Source organism: Scyliorhinus torazame, chromosome 13 (genome assembly GCF_047496885.1).
Source record: "Scyliorhinus torazame isolate Kashiwa2021f chromosome 13, sScyTor2.1, whole genome shotgun sequence".
Classification (NCBI taxonomy): domain Eukaryota; kingdom Metazoa; phylum Chordata; class Chondrichthyes; order Carcharhiniformes; family Scyliorhinidae; genus Scyliorhinus; species Scyliorhinus torazame.
In genome coordinates, this window is record NC_092719.1 from 131,858,727 (window position 1) to 131,880,948 (window position 22,222).

The window sequence follows — 22,222 nt, forward strand, 5'->3', positions numbered from 1 at the left end:
TATGTAGAATCTACTTTCAGCCTTTTCTCTCTCTCAATTTATTCATTAAAAATGCACCCCATTTTTTATTCCAATGTATAAAATCTTGCATTCGACTGTATTTAATCTCATTTGCCACAATTCTGCGCACTTTCAAATATTGTCTAGTCTTTTGACGGTTTCTACCTGCATGCAGCCCCCACCTTCCTTCAAATCATGTATTGCCATCTGTGAATCTGACCAGCCCAGTGAATTTCTGCTTCCAGGTAATTAACACAGATCAGGCACATTGACAGAGGCACCAAAGGGCTATCAATGCCTCAAGGAAGTCCATCTCAGGAGGAATCATTGCACTTAGAAGAACAGGATGAAGAGACTAATATCTAATAGATAAATTGAGATTTACTCTTTTCACAATGTTACCCTGTAAAATGGCGGACTGCAATGATAAAATGAATTCTATTGTAAATGGAATTCTGGAGTAAACCAACATGAATCTTTCTCTAAGCCATTCATTTCTATCCAACTGACACATAACACGTACCTTAAAGCAGCGTGATCACCAAAATGAAGTTAATTTACGGCCAAAAGAAGCGATGCCTGTAGAAAGATTTAAAAATAAGAGCTTCAGTTTTCTCTTCATTCAACCATAAGCTACAGTAGATGATGAACAGTGGGCATTAAAACTGGAAGAAGTCCAACATAATAATTAGATATTTCAGTCTGCACTGACTGTGTAATTACCCCTTATGCCACTTCAATCAAAAAAGAAAATTGTGCAGGGTTTGGTGTGTGCTTTTAGCTGGAAAGAGCATTAATTAGCGATTAATAAATAAAATAATGTGGTAATGCTTTGAAAAGTTGAAAAAATGAACAGTGTTTTAAACCAAAATATGCCTTTTAATCTGAGTATCACAGACATATCCATACTTTTGTAATCAGGCACAAATGCACTCATAAAGCATCATGTCGTAAATATATCATGGGGGATAAATACTGGCCAAGACAGCGGGGTAACTCCTCTGCTCTTATTCAAAGGAGTGTCATGTTAGCTTTAATGCCCAGTGGAGAGGGAAGACATTTTAATATATCGGAAAGACTGACTCAGCTGGTAGCACTCGTGTCTCTGCCAGAAGGTTAAAGGTTCAAGTAACACTATAGGACTTGAGTACGCAATCTAAGCTGGTAGTCCAGTGCAGTACTGAGGGAGTACATACTGTCAAAGGTACAGTCTTATCAGATGAGACAGGGCCCAGCTTCCCTCTCTGGTCGTTATAAAAGATCCTATTGGCACTATTTTGAAAGGGGCATGATGGGCCAAGTGTCACTTCCTTGGAGGTAAACCTTTGAACATTTGAAGAGCAGAAGAATGGTCCCTGGTGTCCTAGCCATGTTTTATGAGTCAATCAACACCACAAAAAACATATTATTTAATCATTAACACATCACTGTTTGTGGGAGCTTGTGTGCAAATTGGGTGTTGTGTTTGCTACATTACAATAGTGACAATATCTGAAAAAGTACATCATTGGCTACAAGGTGCTTTGGGACATTGGATGCTCATAAAAGATGATATATGAATGCAAATAATTATGCTCTTTTAAAAAAAAAAGGATGCACGTCTCATGAAAGTTCTAGTGTTAGGATCGATGAATGGGGTTCTTTGATGGTTAAGCAAAATTGTGCGCACTTTTCGTTGTTGGCTAGCAACGCTTGGATCCAAACTGAATTATATATCACTGGAATTACTAAGTCAAAGCACACAGTACAGAAGAAAAGTTGGCACAACTCCAAGTTTTTCATTAGTTTCTGAGAAAGATTTTTCAAGTTTGCCAGGCAAAGTAGTGGAGCCTTCATTTTGTTACAGTTCAGTGTTTAGTAAAACCGAGATATAAATGTTGGGCTGTGGAACAATTCCCATTCTGGAGCTTCAATGTCACTGCCAAATGTCCTATGCATTCTACTACACTAGTGTGCTGCATCTCTAAACCTTCAGTTCTACTAATAATTTTCCCTGTAGTCTTGCAGACTGAGATTGACAATTATTAACAGAGACTGCTCCGTATTGAACATCCAGACACGCATTTCTCATGTGCAGCTCACCACCAATGCGATCAAGGCATTCATCTCACAAGATGCCTGGATCTGAATTTATGCTAGCCAACACCTCAGATATAGCTTCTGATTCTTCTGTATTTTACATTCTTCTGAAGGAACTTTACAGTTTAGGCACCGAGAGGTTTTTTCCTCTGGCTTGGGAATCTAGAATACAAGGGCACAGCCTCAGGATAAGAGACCAGTCATTTCGGACGGAGATGAGAAAAATGTCTTCACTTGGAGGGTTGTAAATCTTTGAATACATTCAAGGTTGGGATAGAAAAATTTCAGATCTCAGAGGGAATCAACGGACATGGAGAGTGGATGGGAAATTAGATTTCAGGCAAAAGATCAGTTATGATTGAATGGTGTAGCAGACATGAGAGGCCACATGGTTTACTTGTGCTCCTATTTCTGCATTATAAGAATTCCAAGCTTACTTAGCTCGGCAACTTTACATTTTAGACTCATTTCTCGGATGATTCCAGGGCCTATTTGTATCTTGAGGTCTTCAGAATAAATATTCCCAGAAGATAGCAGAAATCCAGTGAAGCTATTTCAGTAACAAATTTATTTTTATCCATGAGTAGTTTCTGCTAAACAATACAATGGACAGCAAGATGTTTCCAGCAGTTCCTCCCATTTGATAATAGCAGCTCCGAAACCCCTTTGGGGAGAAGTAAGGATTAATGAAAAAATACACAATAAAAAAAAGTAGAATAAAGGGTGAATGTATCTCTGGTCACCAACCAATGATGTATTAAAATATTAGAGGGAAATCACTCACTCTTAACAGTTAACTTTGGGAACATACCTGTGTTGTGCATTCTTTAGTAATTGGGGACCTTTAGAATTTAATACTGATACACACATAACGTGCTTCAATATAGAGATAAAAATCAAATCTACTTGTTACATAGTAAACAAAATGATGAAAAGTTTTAAATATCATAACTCAATTGAATGTTTTAAATATCTTCTATTATACCTGAGCACATTGAACTGTACATCCAACAATAGAAGAGTAAGCAGATTTGAAGAACAGACATATATTTTGGATTTCCACTTTAATTTTACAGGGATCAGAGTATTTACCCAATATATTCTCAGTACTGATTAAATAGGTGATGTAAAGCCCATTTTCCATTTACACCTTCTACAGACCCCTATTTTAATTCTTTACTTGCTCAATGACCATGTCCTTTTGCCTTGTGCCATCATCTGTTTTACCATTTAATCATTCTGACATTCCACTCTCTCTCTGTCTCTGTAATTGCTTAAAATCTATTTCCTCTCTAACTTTATCCACTTCTGATGAAAAGTCCTCAGCATCACTGGGAAGGTCTTCATAGTGGTCATGTTTGAAAGACTCCATCTACTTGCAAAGCATGTGTATCCAGAAGCACAGTGCGGTTTTGTGCTGGCAGAGCAAGAATGGACATGAACTTTTCCATATAGCAACAACAAGAGAAGTGCAAGAACAGGAAAGACCTCTTTATCTTACTTTTGTAGATCTTGATAAAGAATTAAACACCATCAGCGTTTGTATCATTTGTTGAATATGAAAAAGAGGATTTGGATTTTGAAATGTAACCAATCTGATTGTCACATATGGCTTCTCTCAATCATGTGACAATGCCATGAGGCTATCTCTATAGGCAGCCATCTTAAGGCCAGTTCAAGAAAACCTCTCATTGAAAACACACTGAAGATGACTGATGCCCTTATACATGAAACAGGATGCACAGAAATGGAGAAAAAATAGATTTTTGAACCGTGGAAATGACGTAGAGAAGTCACTGCAGCAAAGCTGCTGATAAAAACAGACTAAAGAAAAGCACAAACGGGACTTTGGGTCGTGGCCATAGAGTGAGTGGTTGCACATTTGGTGGCTCCTGCTTGAGGGGGAATTGTTTGGTCCTTGTTACCCGTTCATGGGAGTGTTGGCTGGTATAAAGTACAGGAACAGACAGAACTAAGGATCCTCCTTTGGGTGAGCATGTCTCAGCCCTGTCAAACAAGCTGTGCAATTGAAAAGAGGCAACAGTCAGACCAGGATCTTTCGAGGAGTGTGGTAGAAGTAAAAATGGTGGAGAGCTCAGTGGCATCGTTGTCTGTTCAGTGGTCAACGGAGCAGTTGGTTGAGTTTTTGACCGCCAAGTTCCGGCAGCAAAGGCGGGAGGCCTCAGAAGACGTGGCTAAGGTGGGGTTGGAGGAAGGCAGTGGGAGCCACCATGCTAGCGGATAGACATGTTAACGGGAGTGAAGTAAGGATCGATTGGTTGTTTGGGAGGGTAGTTTTCTTTCTCTTTTTCTCTGTTAGGGGTGGCGGGGAGTGCTGATGTGGGAGGAGATGATGTGGGGCAGTGGCTTAAGGGGTGATGGCAGCGGACACCTTAGGGAGGCCCAAAGGAGGCCAGGGTGTGGATGTGAGGGAGCTGGTTAAAATGGAGATATAGCTGACGGACGGACGGGGCGGGGAAGAGAGAGCAGGGATTCCCCCGACACGGTTGATTTCATGAACGTTCAGGGATTAAATGGACCAGTTAAGAGGCCACATATATGTGCGCATTTGAGGAGTTTGAAGATGGACGTTGTGTTTTTGCAAGAGATTCATTGAAGATGATGGATTAGAGTCTGAAAAAAGGAAGGGATGCATGGGTCAGGTGTTTCATTCGGGGCTGGATATGAAGATGAGGGGGTTGCAGTGCTGGTTAATAAGTGGGTGTCCTATGCAGTGGGGTACATAGTGGCAGACCCTGAGAATAGATTTGTGATGGTGAGCAGGAGGTTGGAGGGGGCCGGTGGTGCTGGTGAACATTGATTTCCAAATTGGGACGATGTAGAGTTTATGAAGCGATCCTGGCAAAGATTCCAACCTGGATATGTCTGACTGATTATGGGGGGGGATTTTAATATGGTGCTAGATCCTCGGCTGGACTGGTCGTATCCCAGATCTATCAGGGTGTCGGCAATGGTGAAAGGTTTGTTGGGAGTTTGGAAGCGAATGGGGGCAGCAGATCCGTGGTGGTTTGAGAGGCCAAGGGTGAAGGAACGTTTGTTCTTTTTGCATGTCAACAGGGGGTACTCCCGGATTGATTTTGTTTGTCCTGGACAAGGCACTGTCAGCAGGGATGGTTGAGACCAGCAGGATTATGCGGATCTTTGGGGAGTTCAGTCTCTTTGCAGGGTATAATCTCAATAAGGGGAAAAGTGAGGTATTCCCGATCAACGCCCAGGTACAGGGGGTTGTTTAAGGAGGTTGCCGTTTTAGTTGGTAGAGGCGAGCTTTCGTTATCTTGGGATATACGCTGGGCCCAGCTGCACAAGTTGAATCTGGCAAAGCTGGTGGAGGGAATGAAAGAGGACTTTAAGAGGTGGGATGTGTTGCCTTTCTCACTGGCTCGAAGGGTCCAGACGGTAAAGATGACGGTGAACAAGATGGTGCTGGGGCTCGTATCGCACCGGGCTCGTGGTGTACCTCGTCGGAGGAAGCGGCAGAAGTGCCGTTACCAGCGCCCCCAGGCTCGTGCCCACACAGGACGCCATCTCCAGCCTCTTCCACGCCACCCCCTCCCCCTTCATTACCCACTTACGTATCATTGCCACGTTGGCAGCCCAATAGTACCCACATATGTTTGGCAATGCTAACCCCCCCCTGTCCCTACTCCGCTCCAAGAACTTCCTTCTCACCCTCGAGGTCTTCTTCGCCCATACGAACCCCATAATACTCCTGTTAACCCGCTTAAAGAAGGCCTGGGGAATCAGGATGGGGAGGCACTGAAACAAAAAAAAATCTCGGGAGCACTGTCATTTTAACCGACTGCACCCTACCCGCCAGGGAATGCGGCAGCATATCCCACCTTTTGAACTCCTCCTCCATTTTCTCCACCAGCCTTGTTAAATTGAGCTAATGCAGGGCCCCCCAGCTCCTAGCCACCTGATCCCCCAGGTATTTCAATCCCCCTTTCCTGGTCTGTGGGCAATGGAGATGCCACAGGGGGGAGGTGGGGGCTTTGGTGTGGTCCCCGATACGGGGGAACCATCGGTTTGTCCCGGGGAAAATGGATGGGGGGTTCCTGAGTTGGCACAGGGCAGATATTAGGAGGATGGGGGACCTGTTCATAGACGGGAAGTTTGCAAGACTTGGGGAGATGGAGGAAGAATATGGGCTCCCCCCTGGAAATGCTTTCAGATATATGCAGGTAAGGGCGTTTGTTAGGCGACAGGTGGTGTGGTTTCCGCTGCTGCCGGCGTGCAGGGTCCAGGACAGGGTGCTTTCGGGGGGTGGGTTGGAGAGGGTAGGATCTCGGCAACTTATCAGGTGATGCAGGAGGAGGAGGAGGCCTCGGCGGAGGAGTTAAAAGGTAAGTGGGAGGAGGAGCTGGGGGAGGAGATCGACGAGGTTATGTGGGTGGATGCCCTGGGAAGGGTAAACTCTTCCTCCTCTTGCGCGAGGTTCAGCCTGATACAATTTAAGATGCTGCACAGGGCGCACATGACCGGGGCAAGGCTAAGCCGGTTTTTTGGGAGTGAGGACAGATGTGCAAGGTGTTCGGGGAGCCCAGCAAACCACACCCACAAGTTCTGGGCATGTCCAGCGTTGGAGGAGTTCTGGAGGGGCGTAGCGAGGACGGTGTCAAGGGTAGTGAATTCCAGGGTTAGGCCTAGCTGGGGGCTCGCAATATTTGGGGTGTCGAACGAGCCGGGAGTGCAGGAGGCGAAAGAGGCCGGTATTCTGGCCTTTGCGACCCTGGTAGCCCGGCGAAGGATTCTGCTTCAGTGGAAGGATGCGAGGCCCCCAAGTGTGGAATCCTGGATTAACGACATGGCAGGGTTTATTAAATTGGAGAAGGTGAAATTTGCCTTAAGGGGATCTGTGCAAGTGTTCTTCAGGCGGTGGCAGCCATTCCTAGACTTCCTGGCGGAGCGTTAGGAGATGGTCAGCAGCAGCAGCAACCCGGGGGGGGGGGGAGGGTGCGAGTTTGTGTCTAGTAGGGGATGCACTATTGTTTACTGTTTAAGGTTTATTTATGCACTTTTGTTCTTGTTGTTTTATTATTTGTGTAAAGGGGGGGGTTCTATTTTTCTGTTGTGATAATCTGTGAAAAATTTTGAATAAAAATTATTTTTTTAAAAAAGGGACCAGTCTGAGGGAGCTATTGTTGGCACCTCTTCCATTCTCATAGGCCAGGTACTCCACAAGCCCGGCGGTAGTATCAGCATTGAGGGTGTGGAATCAATGTCGACAGCACTGTAGGATGGAAGACTATTTGTGGCAACCACAGGTTTGTTCCAGCAGGGTAGGATGCAAGGTTTCAGGGTTGGGGATAGAGTATTTCCAGGACCTGTTTGTGGGGGTAAGTTCCAAAATTGGAGGAGCTTGAGGATGTGTACTTGCATCCGAAGGGGAATGGGTTCATCTACCTGCAGGTGAGGGACTTCTCGCAGAAGGAGGTGCGTTTGTTCTTGCAGCTGCCACCTCCAGCGTTACGGGACATGCTGCTGCCCGAGGATGAGATAGATGAGGGAAAGATGTCAGATATATATGGGGAATTGATGAAGAGGGAGGGGGCTACAATGGAGGAGGTCCGGCACAAGTGGCAGGAGGAGTTGGGGGGGGGGGGGTGAGATGCAAGCTGGAGTGTGGAGTGAGGATCTGCAGAGGAAAACTCATCCTCGTTGTGTGCAAGATTGAATCTTATACAGTTTAAGGTGGTGCACAGGGCTCATATGACAGGGTCTAGAATGGTGTGGGCAGTGTGCAGGGAGTCTGCCGAACCATGTCCGTGTGTTTTGGGCATGTCAGAGGTTGGAGGGGTTCTGGAAAGAGTTTGCTAACGTAATGTCGATTATTGTGGGAGTGGAGGTGGCACTGAGCAAGTGGATGGTGGTATTTGGCGTGTTGGAGTATTCGGGAGTGTATGGCGGAGAAAGAGGCTGATGTTGTAGTTTTTGCCTCTCTGATAGCCCAGGGGCAGATCTTGCTGTGCTGGAAGGACTTGGAGTGGCCGAAAGGTGAGCGACTTGGCAAAGTTCCTCCTAGAAAAAATAAAGTTCGAAGGAGGGAGGAGGGGTTCTCCACAAGATGGAGGCTGTTTATCGACTTCTTTAAGGGATATTAACAGGTCAGCGGGGATGGGGTTCTTTGGGTTTTGGAGTGCTGAGTGTAAAAAAAAAAGGGGGGGGCGAAAGGGGAGAATAATGTTAATTGTGTATGGTTTACTATTGCTGTTGTTGTTTGCACATTTCTGATCTGTATGTATTTGACATTCCCTCCAATAAAATATTTTTTTAAAAAAAAGAAAAGCACACACAGTTTACAAGTGAAACAGTGGCTGCAGAGAGAAGAGTCAGCTAAGGCACACACAACTGTTCAAATTTGCAGACAGCTGTTCCAAATGGACTAAGGAAAAGACAAAAGAAATGGAAAAAAAAGACTGCAAGTAAATTACTGAGAGAGTGAAAATGGCTGCAGTATGTTTTATACTCCCATCTCCAATTGAAATGAATGGTTATATGTGGCAAAACTGAAAGTTTTTCCACTTAGAATGGCAAAACGAGAGATCCCTCAATGAGAGCAAGTCTACTGAAGGATGAGAAACTATGCTAAAGAAAGTGGTAGAAGTGTATCAAAATGCAGAAGCTGTAAAACATCAGGGGTGGGATTCTCCGACCCCCCGCCGGGTCGGAGAATCGCCGGGGGCTGGCGTGAATCCCGCCCCCGCCGGTTGCCGAATTCTCCGGCACCGGATATTCGGCGGGGGTGGGAATCGCGCTGCGCCTGTTGGCGGGCCCCCCCCCCCCCGGCGATTCTCCGGCCCGTGATGGGCCGAAGTCCCGCTGCTGGAATGCCTGTCCCACCGGCGAGAATCAAACCACCTCTCTTACCGGTGGGACAAGGCGGCACGGGCGGGCTCCGGAGTCCTGGGGGGGCGCGGGACGATCTGGCCCCGGGGGTTGCCCCCATGGTGGCCTGGCCTGCGATCGGGGCCCACCGATCCGCGGGCGGGCCTGTGCCGTGGGGGCACTCTTTTCTTTCCGCCTTCGCCATGGTCTCCACCATGGCGGAGGCGGAAGAGACCCCCTCCACTGCGCATGCGCGGGGATGCCGTGAGCGGCCGCTGACGCTCCCACGCATGCGCCGCACAGCAAAGTAATTTCCGCGCCAGCTGGCGGGACACCAAACCCTTTCCCGCCAGCTGGCGGGGCGGAAATCAGTCTGGCGCGGGCCTAGCCCCTCAAGGTGAGGGCTCGGCCCCTCAAGATGCGGAGAATTCCGCACCTTTGGGGAGGCGCGATGCTGGACTGATTCGCACCGTTTTTGGTGCCGGTCGGCGGACATCGCGCCGATTGCGGAGAATCTCGCACATGGCATATGGGTGGCAGAGGAGATACATTATGATGAGAGACAATCCAAGCCAAAACAACGGAGCAATCGCAGACAAAAGGTAGGATGCAAAGGAAAAGAAGACTTGTCCAGCATAGGGAAAGCTGTGATTTAACTGCAAGAAGCATGATTGGTTCTCATACAAGTGCTTGGCCATAAAGAAGCAAAACAAGCCTACACAGGTGGCCACGGGTGAGATATCAGCAGGTGAGTCTGATCAAGAATTATACACAATACAACAGTTTTGACTGTGGATGAAGAGTATCAAGCGAACAAGAAGTGTCAGATTAACACAGTTGCATCATGCACATAATGACATTTGCAGATCTGTACGAACTGGTTCAACATGCTGATCCAAAAATGAAGCCGTTGAAATTAAGATTGAAACTATGAGATGGTACGATACTCATACAGAGAGAACAAATTAGTCTGACAGCCCAGTGCAATCGCAAGAAGAAGGATCTCAAGTTCCTGATCATTCATGGGATGCAATGGCTACTCGTCACAGCTGGAGCAAGTCTAAAGCTTGGGCTGGTAAGAGAAGGAAACAAAAGACTCCAGAGAGATGCAGACAGAAGACCCCGGGGAGAGAAACCCAATATTGAAGTAAACCACAAGATGGTTGCAGACCATGTCAGTATAATGAAATGCATGAGTTGAAGGTAAATGCCTCAGTTCTACAGGGAAATGTTCAGATCAGAGTTGAAGTGGAAGATTTGAAGGACAAGATTCCAGCTGGGTATATACCAGTGAAAATGCATGATAAACTAAAGTCTTCAATGAACCGAACTGTGCAAGATTGAAATAAACAAATTACAGGGACAACACAAACTTATCAGGGGAGAAATATTACCCTCAATTCCACTTCTGGCAACTCAAAGCGGGAATTGAAAAAACACAAGCAAATATGCAGGTGCAACCAAAGGCATTGTTCAACTAGTGAAGCTGCTCCTTCACCACAATCGGCTGGTCAGGGAGAAATGATCTCACCAGCTGTCCTGAGTACACAGCTAGCAAAAATTTCAGCGGTTCCCAACAACTGCAATGGAACAAAAACAGTCACCAAGGCAACAAATGCTAAGGTAACAATACTCTCCGGACAAGGACATTGCCCAGTTGTATAGCCAATGTCAACGTGCGCATGGACTATTAAAAGACCTGCTCAATTTAAAGGCTGTGTGAGCAAAGCATGTGTGAGCAAAGCATGTGCCGTAGCTGTAGCATAACAAACAGTTGTTAATGCATGAGAACAGTGGATGTACAGTGGTAACTCACATTGGGTAACTCACAGTCACACAGGATCATGCAATGTGTCTTTTGTTCGCATGAAAAAGGGGGATATTTGTATCTTTTATTCGATATGAAATGGAAATGTAACCAGTCTCACTGATACATCTCTCTTTCTGCAGTCATGTGACTGCCATGAAGCTGCCTCTGGAGGCAGACATCTTAAAATCAGTTCAATAAAGCCTCCCACTGAGAACAAACTGAAGACGAATGCTGAAAAAGACCCAGAGGCGGACTTTCAATGAAACACAGTGCTGCAGCGTGGGGCTCTGGCCAATGAGGGGGGGGGGGGAAGACATACAGAGAGGTGACTTTTGTGGTGGGAACACCAATAAGAGCCTTGGTAGCTCTAAATTTGTTGAAATACTCAGAAGCCTATCAGCAGGCAAGACAGAACAACATCAGGCTGATTGACAGAACGCCCCTTTAGAGTGGGAAAACATCTGCCAGATGTTGAGAGGCGGTGGAGACTTAGAGCATTCAGACATGGATCTCCTGAATTTTTAAAAATAATTTTAGAGTACCCAATTATTTTTTTTCCAATTAAGGGGCAATTTAGTGTGGCCAATCCACTTAACCTGCACATCTTTGGGTTGTGGGGGTGAAACCCACGCAGACATGGGGAGAATGTGCAAAGTCCACATGGACAGTGACCCAGGGCCAGGATTTGGACCCGGGTCCTCAGTGCCGCAGTCCTGGTGCTAACCACTGGGCCACATGCCGCCCTTGGATCTCCTGAATTGGTGTGAAGTTTCTTAACTTTCATTTAGTAAAGGTGCAAAACAGCAGCCAGGTTTCTGGCATGTGGTCAGGGGGGCAACCTTAGTGAAAATGAGGTTGCCGACCTGACATTGGCGTACGAGCCTACAAAACCATCAGCAAGGCGCGGAGGCGAAGCTTGCCAACGGCCATCGAAGGGACCAGCGGGGCAACTCTCGAACGCCACATCGGAGTTGAGGAGGCTGGTTGGGCGTGCGGGCAACCAACCAAAAAGAACAGAGGCCACCAGGACACATAGCCAGCAGCAGCAGCCAGCCAGGCAGTGGTTAACGAGGCTTGTGGCCCGGCCACCTGAGCGAGAGCCAAGAGGTGAGCAGAGCAGCAATTGGGAGGTGCGAAGAAGGCCAGGCAAGCGCTGGCGTTGTGTCTAGGGGAATCCGAGAGCAGCAGCCAGCAGGAGCAGGTGACACATCCATAGCCGGAGACCAACCAGGCAGCAGGGCTGAGAGAATGAGGGCTGGGGAGCAACATGATGAGGTGCACTTGTAGGTGGGGCTCCATATCGCCGGGGGCAGGGCTCAAGCTCACCCGGGGCAGGGCTCAGCTTCACCAGGGGGCGGGGTGCCTCAATGTCACCAGGGGGCAGGGTGTGATGTGGGGCCCCTGCAAACAGAGAGAGCGCGGGGCCCAAAAAGTGTTAGCTGCCTCTGAGAAGACTGCTGTCCTTATACATAAAATAATCAGTGGGGCAGAACTTCACAAGTATTTGGGGATAAAATTGGCTGTCCAAACTTACGCAGTCTCATCCGTTCCTTTCATGACAACATGTGCTGTACTGTACCGTTTGATGGAACTACCTGTGACAGTTTCAGGGTGAAGATTGTAGGGAATCAGGCTGTGTCCTACCCCCCACTTTGGTTTTTTTTTCTCCATACTATCGACCTTTGCCTTCCCTGCAGATACTGAATGAGTTCACCTACATCCTAGGTCAGATAACGAGCGACAGTCTATGCAGGCCGAAAGCAAAAACAGAACTATGGCAGAACTTGATCAGAGAATCTCTCGACACCGATAACGCTATGTAGGTTGTCAACACAGGAATTTGACTGCAAAGATTCAGAGATTGTCTGAATGATTATCGTGGCTATATTTTGATATGCTGTACTTTGTCTTCACTTTCGGATTGCTGACCTAGTATGCAGATAACCAGTTCCATGTCTGCAACTTGTTCTCCCTGACTATATGCATCAAGAAATCCATGGCTATTAGACAGGGTGTCACATCTCTCTGACCTTGATCACACTAAATAACAACCTGCTGGAAGGATTTGGCAAATTCATCTACCTTGGGCAATCTGTCCCTTGATGCAGAACTCAATACACGCATAGGGAAAGCAGCTACCACTTTTGGCCAACTCACAAAATGTACACGCAACAACTTCAAGCTGATTCTTAGGATGAAAATGTTGGTATATGAGGCCTGTGCTCTCAGCTGCTTGTTGTTTGGCAGTAAAACATGGTTGAGCAACAGCTCTCAAGAAAGGAAACTCAACAACTTCCATTTTTACTGTTTGGGGCACACTCAGTGCATTTTGTGGAAGGACAAAATCGCAAATATGGCAGTCTTCTCAAAGGTAAATCTCCCAAATAAGTTGGCACTCATCAAGCAGGGGTGGCTTCACTAACTTGGGCACATGTGGAGGATGGTTGCATGCCCAAAGTATGCAGAGGTTGCCGGAGCCAGACGACTCTTCGCTCCGCTTCAAGGATGCTTGGAAGTGTGACATGAAGGTCCGAAACATTGGTTCTCGCACCTGGGAGACACTAGCTGATGACCAATGAAATTGGTGACATCACCTGTGGACCGGTATGTGCCACCATGATGATCAGTGACTACAACAACCTGTCAATAGGTATCAACACTGAACACAACAACCCACAAGGACACCTGATAATGTGCGGCAATTGCGGCAGAACCTGTCTGTCACGGATTGGTCTCTTCAGCCTTCAGCTCAAGTGCACTATATGAAGCTACTCTATCCCTGGCGGATTTGATTTATTGCATGTCCAGCATCTTGCAGATGATGAAAGGCCATAGACCTGAATTTTATTTTTTTCGGTCAGGGGATGTGGTTGTCACAGGCTGGGCCAGCATTTATTCCCCATCCCTAACTGCCCTTGAAGTGAGTGGTTGCTTGGCCATTTCAGAGGACAGTTAAGAGTCAACCACATTTCTGTGGGTCTGGAGTCACATGGCAAGGATGACAGATTTCCTTCCTTAAAGGACATAAGTGAACCAGATGTTTTTTTTTACGACAATTGGCAATGGTTTCATGGTCATCATTAGACTTTTAATTCCAGATGTTTTCAATTGGAATTTCAATATCTGTCATGGTGGGATTCGAACCTGGGCCCCCAGAGCATTACCCTGAGTGTCTGGGTTACTAGTCCAGTAACAATACCACCACCCCCTAATTTAACAACAAATTCTAACTTTGTTTCTCTCACTTCCTGACCTGATGATTAGTTCCAAAAAGTTCTGTTTTATTTCAGATTTCCAGCACCCACGTAATTGCGTTGTCTTCATAGTTTCATCCGGGTCTGTGGAACAGGGTGACTCTATGAGTCAGGAGTCAGAAGTCCTGCTTTCATTGTACATTTACTTATGAGGCCTTTTAACACACCACTTTATACCATACCATACAAATGACCAGAACTGACTTTCAGGTAAACACTAGCTGGCTGTGCTCGTTCAATTGTGCTAACAATCCTTTTCCATTAAACACACTGTCCTAAACTTATGCACTGTAGCAATCCCCTCTGTGCAGATGCTGATGGAGTTCTTTACTCCAATGAGTAACTTTTCTTCACTTGTATTCTAAATTAGTGACACTGCAACAATATTTTGTTTCACAGATAATAAGTTCTAGATTTAATGACACTGATTTTAACTCTGTTTAAGTGGGTGGGATTTGAATGGGTTAGAATCTTGCCAAATATTTCTGGTAACACTCGCTCACAAAGAAACAACAAAACATTGCAGAATTGATGAGGGACTATTGATTCACCAGTTTATCTCCCTTCCTCTCCTAAAAGTGCAAGCCCTTCTTCATATATGGTTCCACTTGCTAGATTCATATATACACCTTAACAATAAGTCAAACTTAATGCTACTGTCATGCAGCATCCAAACACAGATACTTCCAACAAAGATTGCTGGATAGTAATCAGGAGCGGAAATCCTGGGTGATTTTCTTCTCCCTGACCAGGATACTAAATTATTCTCTAACCACTACTTCAGCTGAAATCTGCTAACTCAACAGACTAGGCATCGATTCTGGTTCCTTCTATTTCTAAATGGCTGTGTTAGTCATCAAATTAAGCCTAATTTAGCCATAATTTACTCTAATATTGGCAATCGCGTTCAGAGGCCACAGGATTGCGGTGCTGAAAATGGAACGTGCCACAATGGCTGTGGTACAGGCTGCTATTAGGAGACAGAGTCAACATCACTTTACTCTGCAGCAAATTACAGTATATATTAGCTAGCGTGGGAATGCTTCATACTGAGGTGGGGGTCCTCAAAATGGAAGTGTTCCATTCCCTTACCTTGATAAATGGAAGCAAAAGTTACAGAAACATGCAAAAATAGCCAAACAATTACAGAGAGATTTATTACTGTTAGAGATAAGTCTTTTGTATGCTGAAAATGTAACCTGAAAGGAGAGAGAACAAGATAATAACAAATGGAAAATTTCTTGGGAGTAGTGGAAAATAATTCAATTTTCTGGCAGACATCAAACCTGGGACCTTTCTTCAGCATTTCAATCCATTGAAGTTTCAAATTATTTAAATGTTCTATTTGTACATTATTTTTTTTTTACCTTCAGTCAGTTTCCCAGCCTGTTCAGCTGCTCCTCCTGGCAACATTTTGGAAACAAAAGCTCCGATGTCCCCCTCCTTTTCATCGCTTGGCTTTGAACCTATAGTTAGAGCAAAATAAAGAATATAAATGCTCACAATTCTCATGGAAATACAGTTTGCAATCAGTAAATTACATGTTGCTGGATTATTTATCATATGAGTACAATTCAACCATTTGTTCACCAAGAAACATAGGTTGGAAAACATGTTATTCACTACTTGGCGGCAAGGTGGCGCAGTAGTTAGCACTGTTGCCTCACGGCACTAAGGAACTGGGTTCAATCGAGGCCCCAGGTCACTGTCCATGTGGAGTTTGCACATTCTCCCCATGTCTGCGTGGGTCTCACTCCCACAACCCAAAGATGTGCAGGGTCGGTGGATTGGCCATGCTAAATTGCCCTTAATTGGAAGAAAAAAAAATTGGATACTCTAAATTTAAAAAAAATATATATATATGTGCACTGCTGCCTCACAGCGCCAGGGACCTGCATTCAATGCCGGCCTTGACTGTGTGGTGTTGGTATGTTCTCCCTGTGTCTGCCTGGGTTTCCTCAGGTTACCTCCCACAGTCCAAAGATGTGCAGGTTAGGTGGGGTTACGGGGCATAGGGTGGGATAGTGGGGCCTAGGGTAGAGTGTTTTATCGGAGGGTCGGTGCAGACTCGATGGGCCAAACGGCCTCCTTCTGCACTGTAGGGATTCTATGATTCAATTCTATGATATTAAATAGGTGTTAGAAAATGGAGAAGGGCTTGCTGCTAAGAGGACTAAGTACAATGATCTCCCTCACCCCAGGAGAAACCTTACTGAATGGGAGCTAAAAACAGGCATCTCATTTTCGCATACTAGTGCTGCACTAACATTAATGACTGGGAAGAGCTTGCTGACCAATCTTTCAAAATGCCAATAACTTGTCCATCAGGCTACATCATGATTTTGAGTTCAAATGTGTTAATGATGAGGCATAGCAGCGGCAAGGAAGGGAAAGAAAAGAGCTTACATTCTGCACTCTGGATCTCACAACCTCATGGGACATCCTGCCCCACGTATCCAAAAATCTGTGGGTTGAGAATTGGCTTGTTCAGTCACATGAAGACCCACGGCAGAAACTCGCAACCTCGAATTAAGGAACAGCTCACAATAACAAGTGCTGCACAGTGGGTGGTTGAGGTGTTCTCTGAGTCACACATTAACTGGGATCCCATCACTTAATTCTAATGACATACTAGCCAGAGCGAGCATGATGGTGTGTTTTTCTAGGTCCTACAGGAAAGGTTTCTGCAGCCCTGGGTTCTCTTTTCCCATAGATCCCAGCAAATGTCCATCGGCCACTTACCCAAGTAACTACAATACAGTTGCATGCCTCATGGCAGGTGTCAGATGCAGGCAGCAACCAGTGGGATGGTAATGAGGCTGATTTGTTTAAAATCTTAAAATCAGCGATTCCTGGACAGGAAGCACAGCAACCTCTCTTGGAGTTAAAGTCTATGTTATACTACGCAGTGCTAATGCCTTTTGAATTCCAGACAGTGCTTGCAGCAGTGCTGAAGGCAGATACAGTCATCTTGAAATGCTGTAATACTACACAAATGACTGTGAACAAGCAAATAGCCACAATCATTTGAGTCGGTGGAATAACCACAACTTGACTAATCTATACAACAGTTGAGTTAGTTTTAATTTTAATCTATAGTAGCTTGCATGGACCTCAATGCAACTGTTAACTCCTCGACTAGTAATGCCCTTTGAAACTAGCAAAACAGAGGCATTTAGATCACGCAGATTTTACCCCGTTCGCATTTTAACAGGACTTTTCGCTTGCACAAACTGAGAGCTGCAGCAAGTGCCTTAAGTGGTGAATAAATATTAATGAGACCAGACCCTTCATATGCTTTGGGTCTCCTAGCTGCCATGTCGGGTGGCACTGCAGACAAACAGCCAATCTCACATCTGTTTCTTTTAAATTCTAACTCCATTAACCACCTGGGCCCTGTGCCCTCCTTTCCTGAACTAGGTGGCTTAATTGGTGCAGAGATTTTAGCTCTTTTGATACTACAGCTCTCTGTCTTTTGGAACCAGCTCTTGTCCTCAAACACCTTTGCCAGCATAAACCAATGAATGGAGAGTAAGATTAAGTGTCCTGTCAGATGTTTATCATTCCTGGTGCAAAGGCTGAAGCGACACCCCCTCCTTTCCTGAATTAGGATCAGCTGATGCACCACAGGCCAAATATTACACGTGTTCTGGGTGCTTCTTTATTAAATCATGTCGGGTATTTACTCTCAATCATTTTTCAGTGGGAAATAGGAAGGAGGAACAAGGCTAAGGTCGATGAATAAATATGACATGCTCAAATAATGCAAAGATATTATCAAGCTTATGATTTCAAACTCTGAAGATTGTATAGGGGGAGGGGGAGGCGGGGGGGGGGGGGGGGGTGGAGACTGAAGGTGATGTAATTCACATCCAAGTCTGACAATACATTAGAGTAGCAGCATCCTGGTGAATGTGTTATGTCCCCACCCAAGTGTCAAAGCCTTTCCTGTAGGGTGGAGTCCAATACTTACACACTCTTCCAACTGAGGTTCCATTGAGGTGTTACATAGGCTCATCATTACCTCTTCACTTCATTACTATACTTGGTGATAGAAGCTAGAATTCAATTAGCTATTTTTACAGCCTCATCAATCTCAGTTACTGCCTTTAATCCCTCTGCTCTTTTCACAGTACTGAAGCTACTTTGATTCAGAGTGTAATTACTGCTGTTCTTTTTACAAACCAGAATGTATCATCTATTTACTGCCATTAAATTCTGTACCGTAACCTTTAGCCTGTAGCTATATCCTTTTGTAGCTTCTATCGTTTTCTAATGAAGTCGTTCCAATTTGGTATCATTGGTAACTCTCAATGCCATTTGCTCTAGACCTGTATTTAAATCATTGATACACAAAGTGAATAGAAGTGGCCACAGAATGGAATAACGTGGAAGAATAGTGGCCTATTTTCAGCCACTCGGGGAAAACTGACGTCACATATTGTTTTCTCTTTTCCAATAAATTTACAATCTGTTTGATATTCTCTCCTGCAAGCCTGTGCCCTGTCTCTAAGACCACATTTAGGAGGATATCCCAAGCAGCTCTCAGCCTGTTAAACATATTTTTTGAGTTCCTGCACCCTTCCCCTTTCTGTATCCCCACCTTCTAGGTATCGATCCAAACAAGCTGTTGCTGAAAAATGGTATCCGAGTAAAGCATGCCATTATTAATGTGCAAATAACCATAAAAATGTAGTGAGGAAACAGATACCCAGTGTATTGTAAATTGCCACAAATTACTGGCTGATGTGCGTCGCTCCATGGAAACTCATGTTCAACTTCCCTGTGATTTTCACAAAGTTACAGGATTTGCACATCAATTGCAATGTTAACCTTACCACAGAAAATCAAGTGTTATACTTAGCAGTGCAAAAATTGTTGATTGCCAATCAATCTCTCTTGCTCAGAAAGGAAACAATTTTAAATGTGGAGTTTCATTCATTTAGGCAGTGAATTGTTTTAGATTTCAAAAATTTTCAAATTGGTATCTATTTTCAAATTGATATCTATTTTTTTCTTGCTTTCCTTTGTCTTTTATTATTTCCCAATCCAATCTTTCTTTACCTCTCTTTTTCTGTACCTGATTTGACGTTGGATTCATACCCTCTATTTCACCCTCTCAGCATTCCGACGTTTATTTCTCAATACTTTTATCTTATTGGTTAAGGAGATGCATTGGTCACCAAAGTCCGGTTGCTCTCACTGGACTATTAACAGCTTGCGCATCCAACAACTTTGTGGGCAATAAAATTTAAAAAGCAGGTATGTGTAATTGTATGTCTAATGGACCGCGTGACGAGATGCCTTGTTCCAGTATAATCTGGTCCTTTGTCATTTATTCTTGGTCAGGGACCACAGTTTTCCATATCAAACTATTTTTGCTCTTCCCCTCTTATGAAGACAGGTCTACTATTGAACTATATCTGAAAACTCACTTTTCACCAGAACTGGAGTTTTGACTGGAGGCCCTAGTGCTGGTAAACATACCTGTTATATTAGAAGCTTGCTGTGGTGCAGTTGCTTGTTTTACTGCAGGTTTTCTGGCTGCTGCTTGTTCTGGCTTTGTCTGGAAATGAAAAGGGGAATAAGTCAGCATCAGAAAACACTGTATAGAAAAGAATGAATCACTTGCATTTACACAGCATCTTTCATGACATCAGGAGTTCCAAACCACTTTGCAGCCAATTTGGACACACAAAGGTCATACAAACAGCCATGAGGTAATAATCAGATAATCTGTTCAGTGATGTTGGCTGAAGGATAAATATTGGTCAGGACACCGGGGAGAAAGTTCTCAAGAAGTGGTTGTTTGAAAGAGGTTTAACTTAGTCTATAAGTGACTTCAGACAGTCAGTATATACTTTTTCTAGAAGCCATTTACACTATTTATAAGGCTTCATAGTAAGTACCTGGTGTCTAAGTCACAGACTGTTCTGTGCTTTGCTCTCTTTGAGCCTCTTGGTCATCAGACTCAATGTCATACTTACATCATCGTCTCATTAATATAAGCATTAACCGGGGGCAGCACGGTGGCACAGTGGCTAGCATTGCTGCCTCACGGCACCGAGGTCCCAGGTTCGATCCCGGCTCTGGGTCACTGTCCGTGTGGAGTTTGCACATTCTCCCCGTGCCTCCCACAACCCAAAGATGTGCAGGGTAGGTCAATTGGCCACGCTAAATTGTCCCTTAATTGGAAAAAATGAATTGGGTACTCTAAATGTAAAAAAATATATATAACCATTAACCCTTCATTCTACAATGGCATGGGAAGATTTACATCCACCCGAGAGGGCAGACTGTTAATGTAACATCCAAAAGATAGCCAGCTCCAATGTGCAACACTCCTTCAGTATTATACAGGAATGCCAGCTAGCTCTGTTCTCAAGTCTCTGGGATGAGACTTGAATTCACCATCTTGTGACTCAGAGGCAATGTTAATATTGAGCCAAGGCTGCCACATGTCTAACACTCCAACTGTACAGCATTTGCAATTCTGTTTTCTTTCCCCCCCTACATTTATCAAGATAAGAAATAATATTGCTGAAGAACATTTTCATCTTAATGCACGAAAGCAGGTACGTTACTAAAGAGGACACATGCAGCTAGGAACTTCCCAGTGTGCCTCAGCACCACGCTTGAAGGAGCCTATTTAAGCATAAGAAAGAAAAACATAAGTAGCCTATTCCTTTCACAGACTATGCTCATTGCATCTTTTGTAATTTATTCAGTTCCACTTATGCCTCGTTCCCAAAGTTGAGCAAGACACTGACACTTCCATTATTCATGTTACGTTCCATAGTCTCATTTGCCTAGGATTGATTGTACTTCATTATGACTTCTTAGTCTAATTTGCCCAGGAATTATCATGCTTCATTAAATATAACATGATTTCTGAATTTATCCAGCTCTTCTAAATGAGTTAAACCACATTGCATTTAACTGTTTTACCGGGGGTCTGTTCTATTTACCCTTCCAATTTCTGTACAGGGCATTTTTCTCCTACGTGTCAATGCAACAGCATTCAAACATAACTGCAATAAATTATTCGGAATTCTGTACCTGAAAGAACTTTAACAAAATTCTAACCTAGATGTGCAAGTTATACTGTGAATGTTGGAAATCACTGCACTATTAGTCCCTTTGGAGTCTGAATGAATTGATAAAACTGTAGAACTTGATTTTAATCAGCCAACTAACAGATTTCTTATGGTCAGTTGAAAAGAGGACAAAACCTGACTGGTGAAAGCATGTAGCCAGCTTAAACCAATGGGCACGAACTGTAGTATATTTCTGCAACCTGCACCGGTTGGATGTGACCGCATAGCTGTGGCTATCTTTGGGATCAATATCATTGAAACCAAATGAAGGTTATCGAGGGATATGTTCAACATGTGATAACTTATCATCCTTGTTGTTTAAAAGTTCCAGAATGGGATTGGCCACTGCCAATGGAACATATTCAGTTTTGAAAGTGGATGATTGAAATTGTACTGAAAGCATAGGGCAGTGAGGGGCCAGTTAAAAGCTATTAGCAGATGCATTTCGATCTTCTGTTAATTTTTTTCTTCCAGGATTTCATGGATACATTGAAGACAATCTGAGTTGGTGCATGTCGAGTGGAGGAAAATGGCCCATTGGCAATCACACCAGAAAATGTAATTGACCTCATCTGTCATATGCTGGCCAGCCTGCTGGTCAGTTTCTCTTTCATTCTGTACATTCTGCACAGCAAAATTAATACTGTTGGAATTTCAGGTGCTCTTTAAAATAATTCATTAACACTTTAACATGGATGAAATCTGCCAAGAGGTTGCTCAGCCATGTGTATTTATTGATTTTACATTTCAGTCTATTGGGCAGTGAAATTATTGTTTAGCCTTGCAGAACAAAGGTAGGATCATGCATAGGCTGGAGTTTATTAAAAGGCACTGATACATTAGGGGTTCAAAGTATTATGTGTCATTTCCTGAGCCAGGAGAAGACCTGATAAATGCTTTTTGCTGTGCCTGTACTGCATAATCATCTATTTAGTTTCTGTGGTGCAACACAAATGCAATTTTATTTCACAAAGGAGAAATGAGAAAAAAACGACTGTTCAATGTCATGGCAACAGTTCCAGTGCAAAACTTGGGCTCCAGCCTTTGTACTGCATGACTTGTAAAGCTGGTACATGGCACTCATGGCTCACACAAAAACATTCCTTTTTTCATGCCATTTTCACGAACATGACTTG

General features: G+C 44.4%; 1 protein-coding gene across 1 annotated transcript in view; it reads right to left on the reverse strand.

The window, feature by feature from the left end:
• bsnb (bassoon (presynaptic cytomatrix protein) b) overlaps nt 1–22,222 on the reverse strand; it is a 766,513-nt gene that overhangs the window by 200,119 nt on the left and 544,172 nt on the right. Inside the window, exons 8-10 of the mRNA XM_072472164.1 lie at nt 19,477–19,555; nt 15,357–15,455; nt 524–579 (exon numbers count right to left, since the gene is read on the reverse strand). Of these exons, the coding sequence (XP_072328265.1) occupies nt 539–579; nt 15,357–15,455; nt 19,477–19,555 (219 nt within the window). The 3' untranslated portion in view covers nt 524–538. The remainder of the gene's footprint in view (nt 1–523; nt 580–15,356; nt 15,456–19,476; nt 19,556–22,222) is intronic.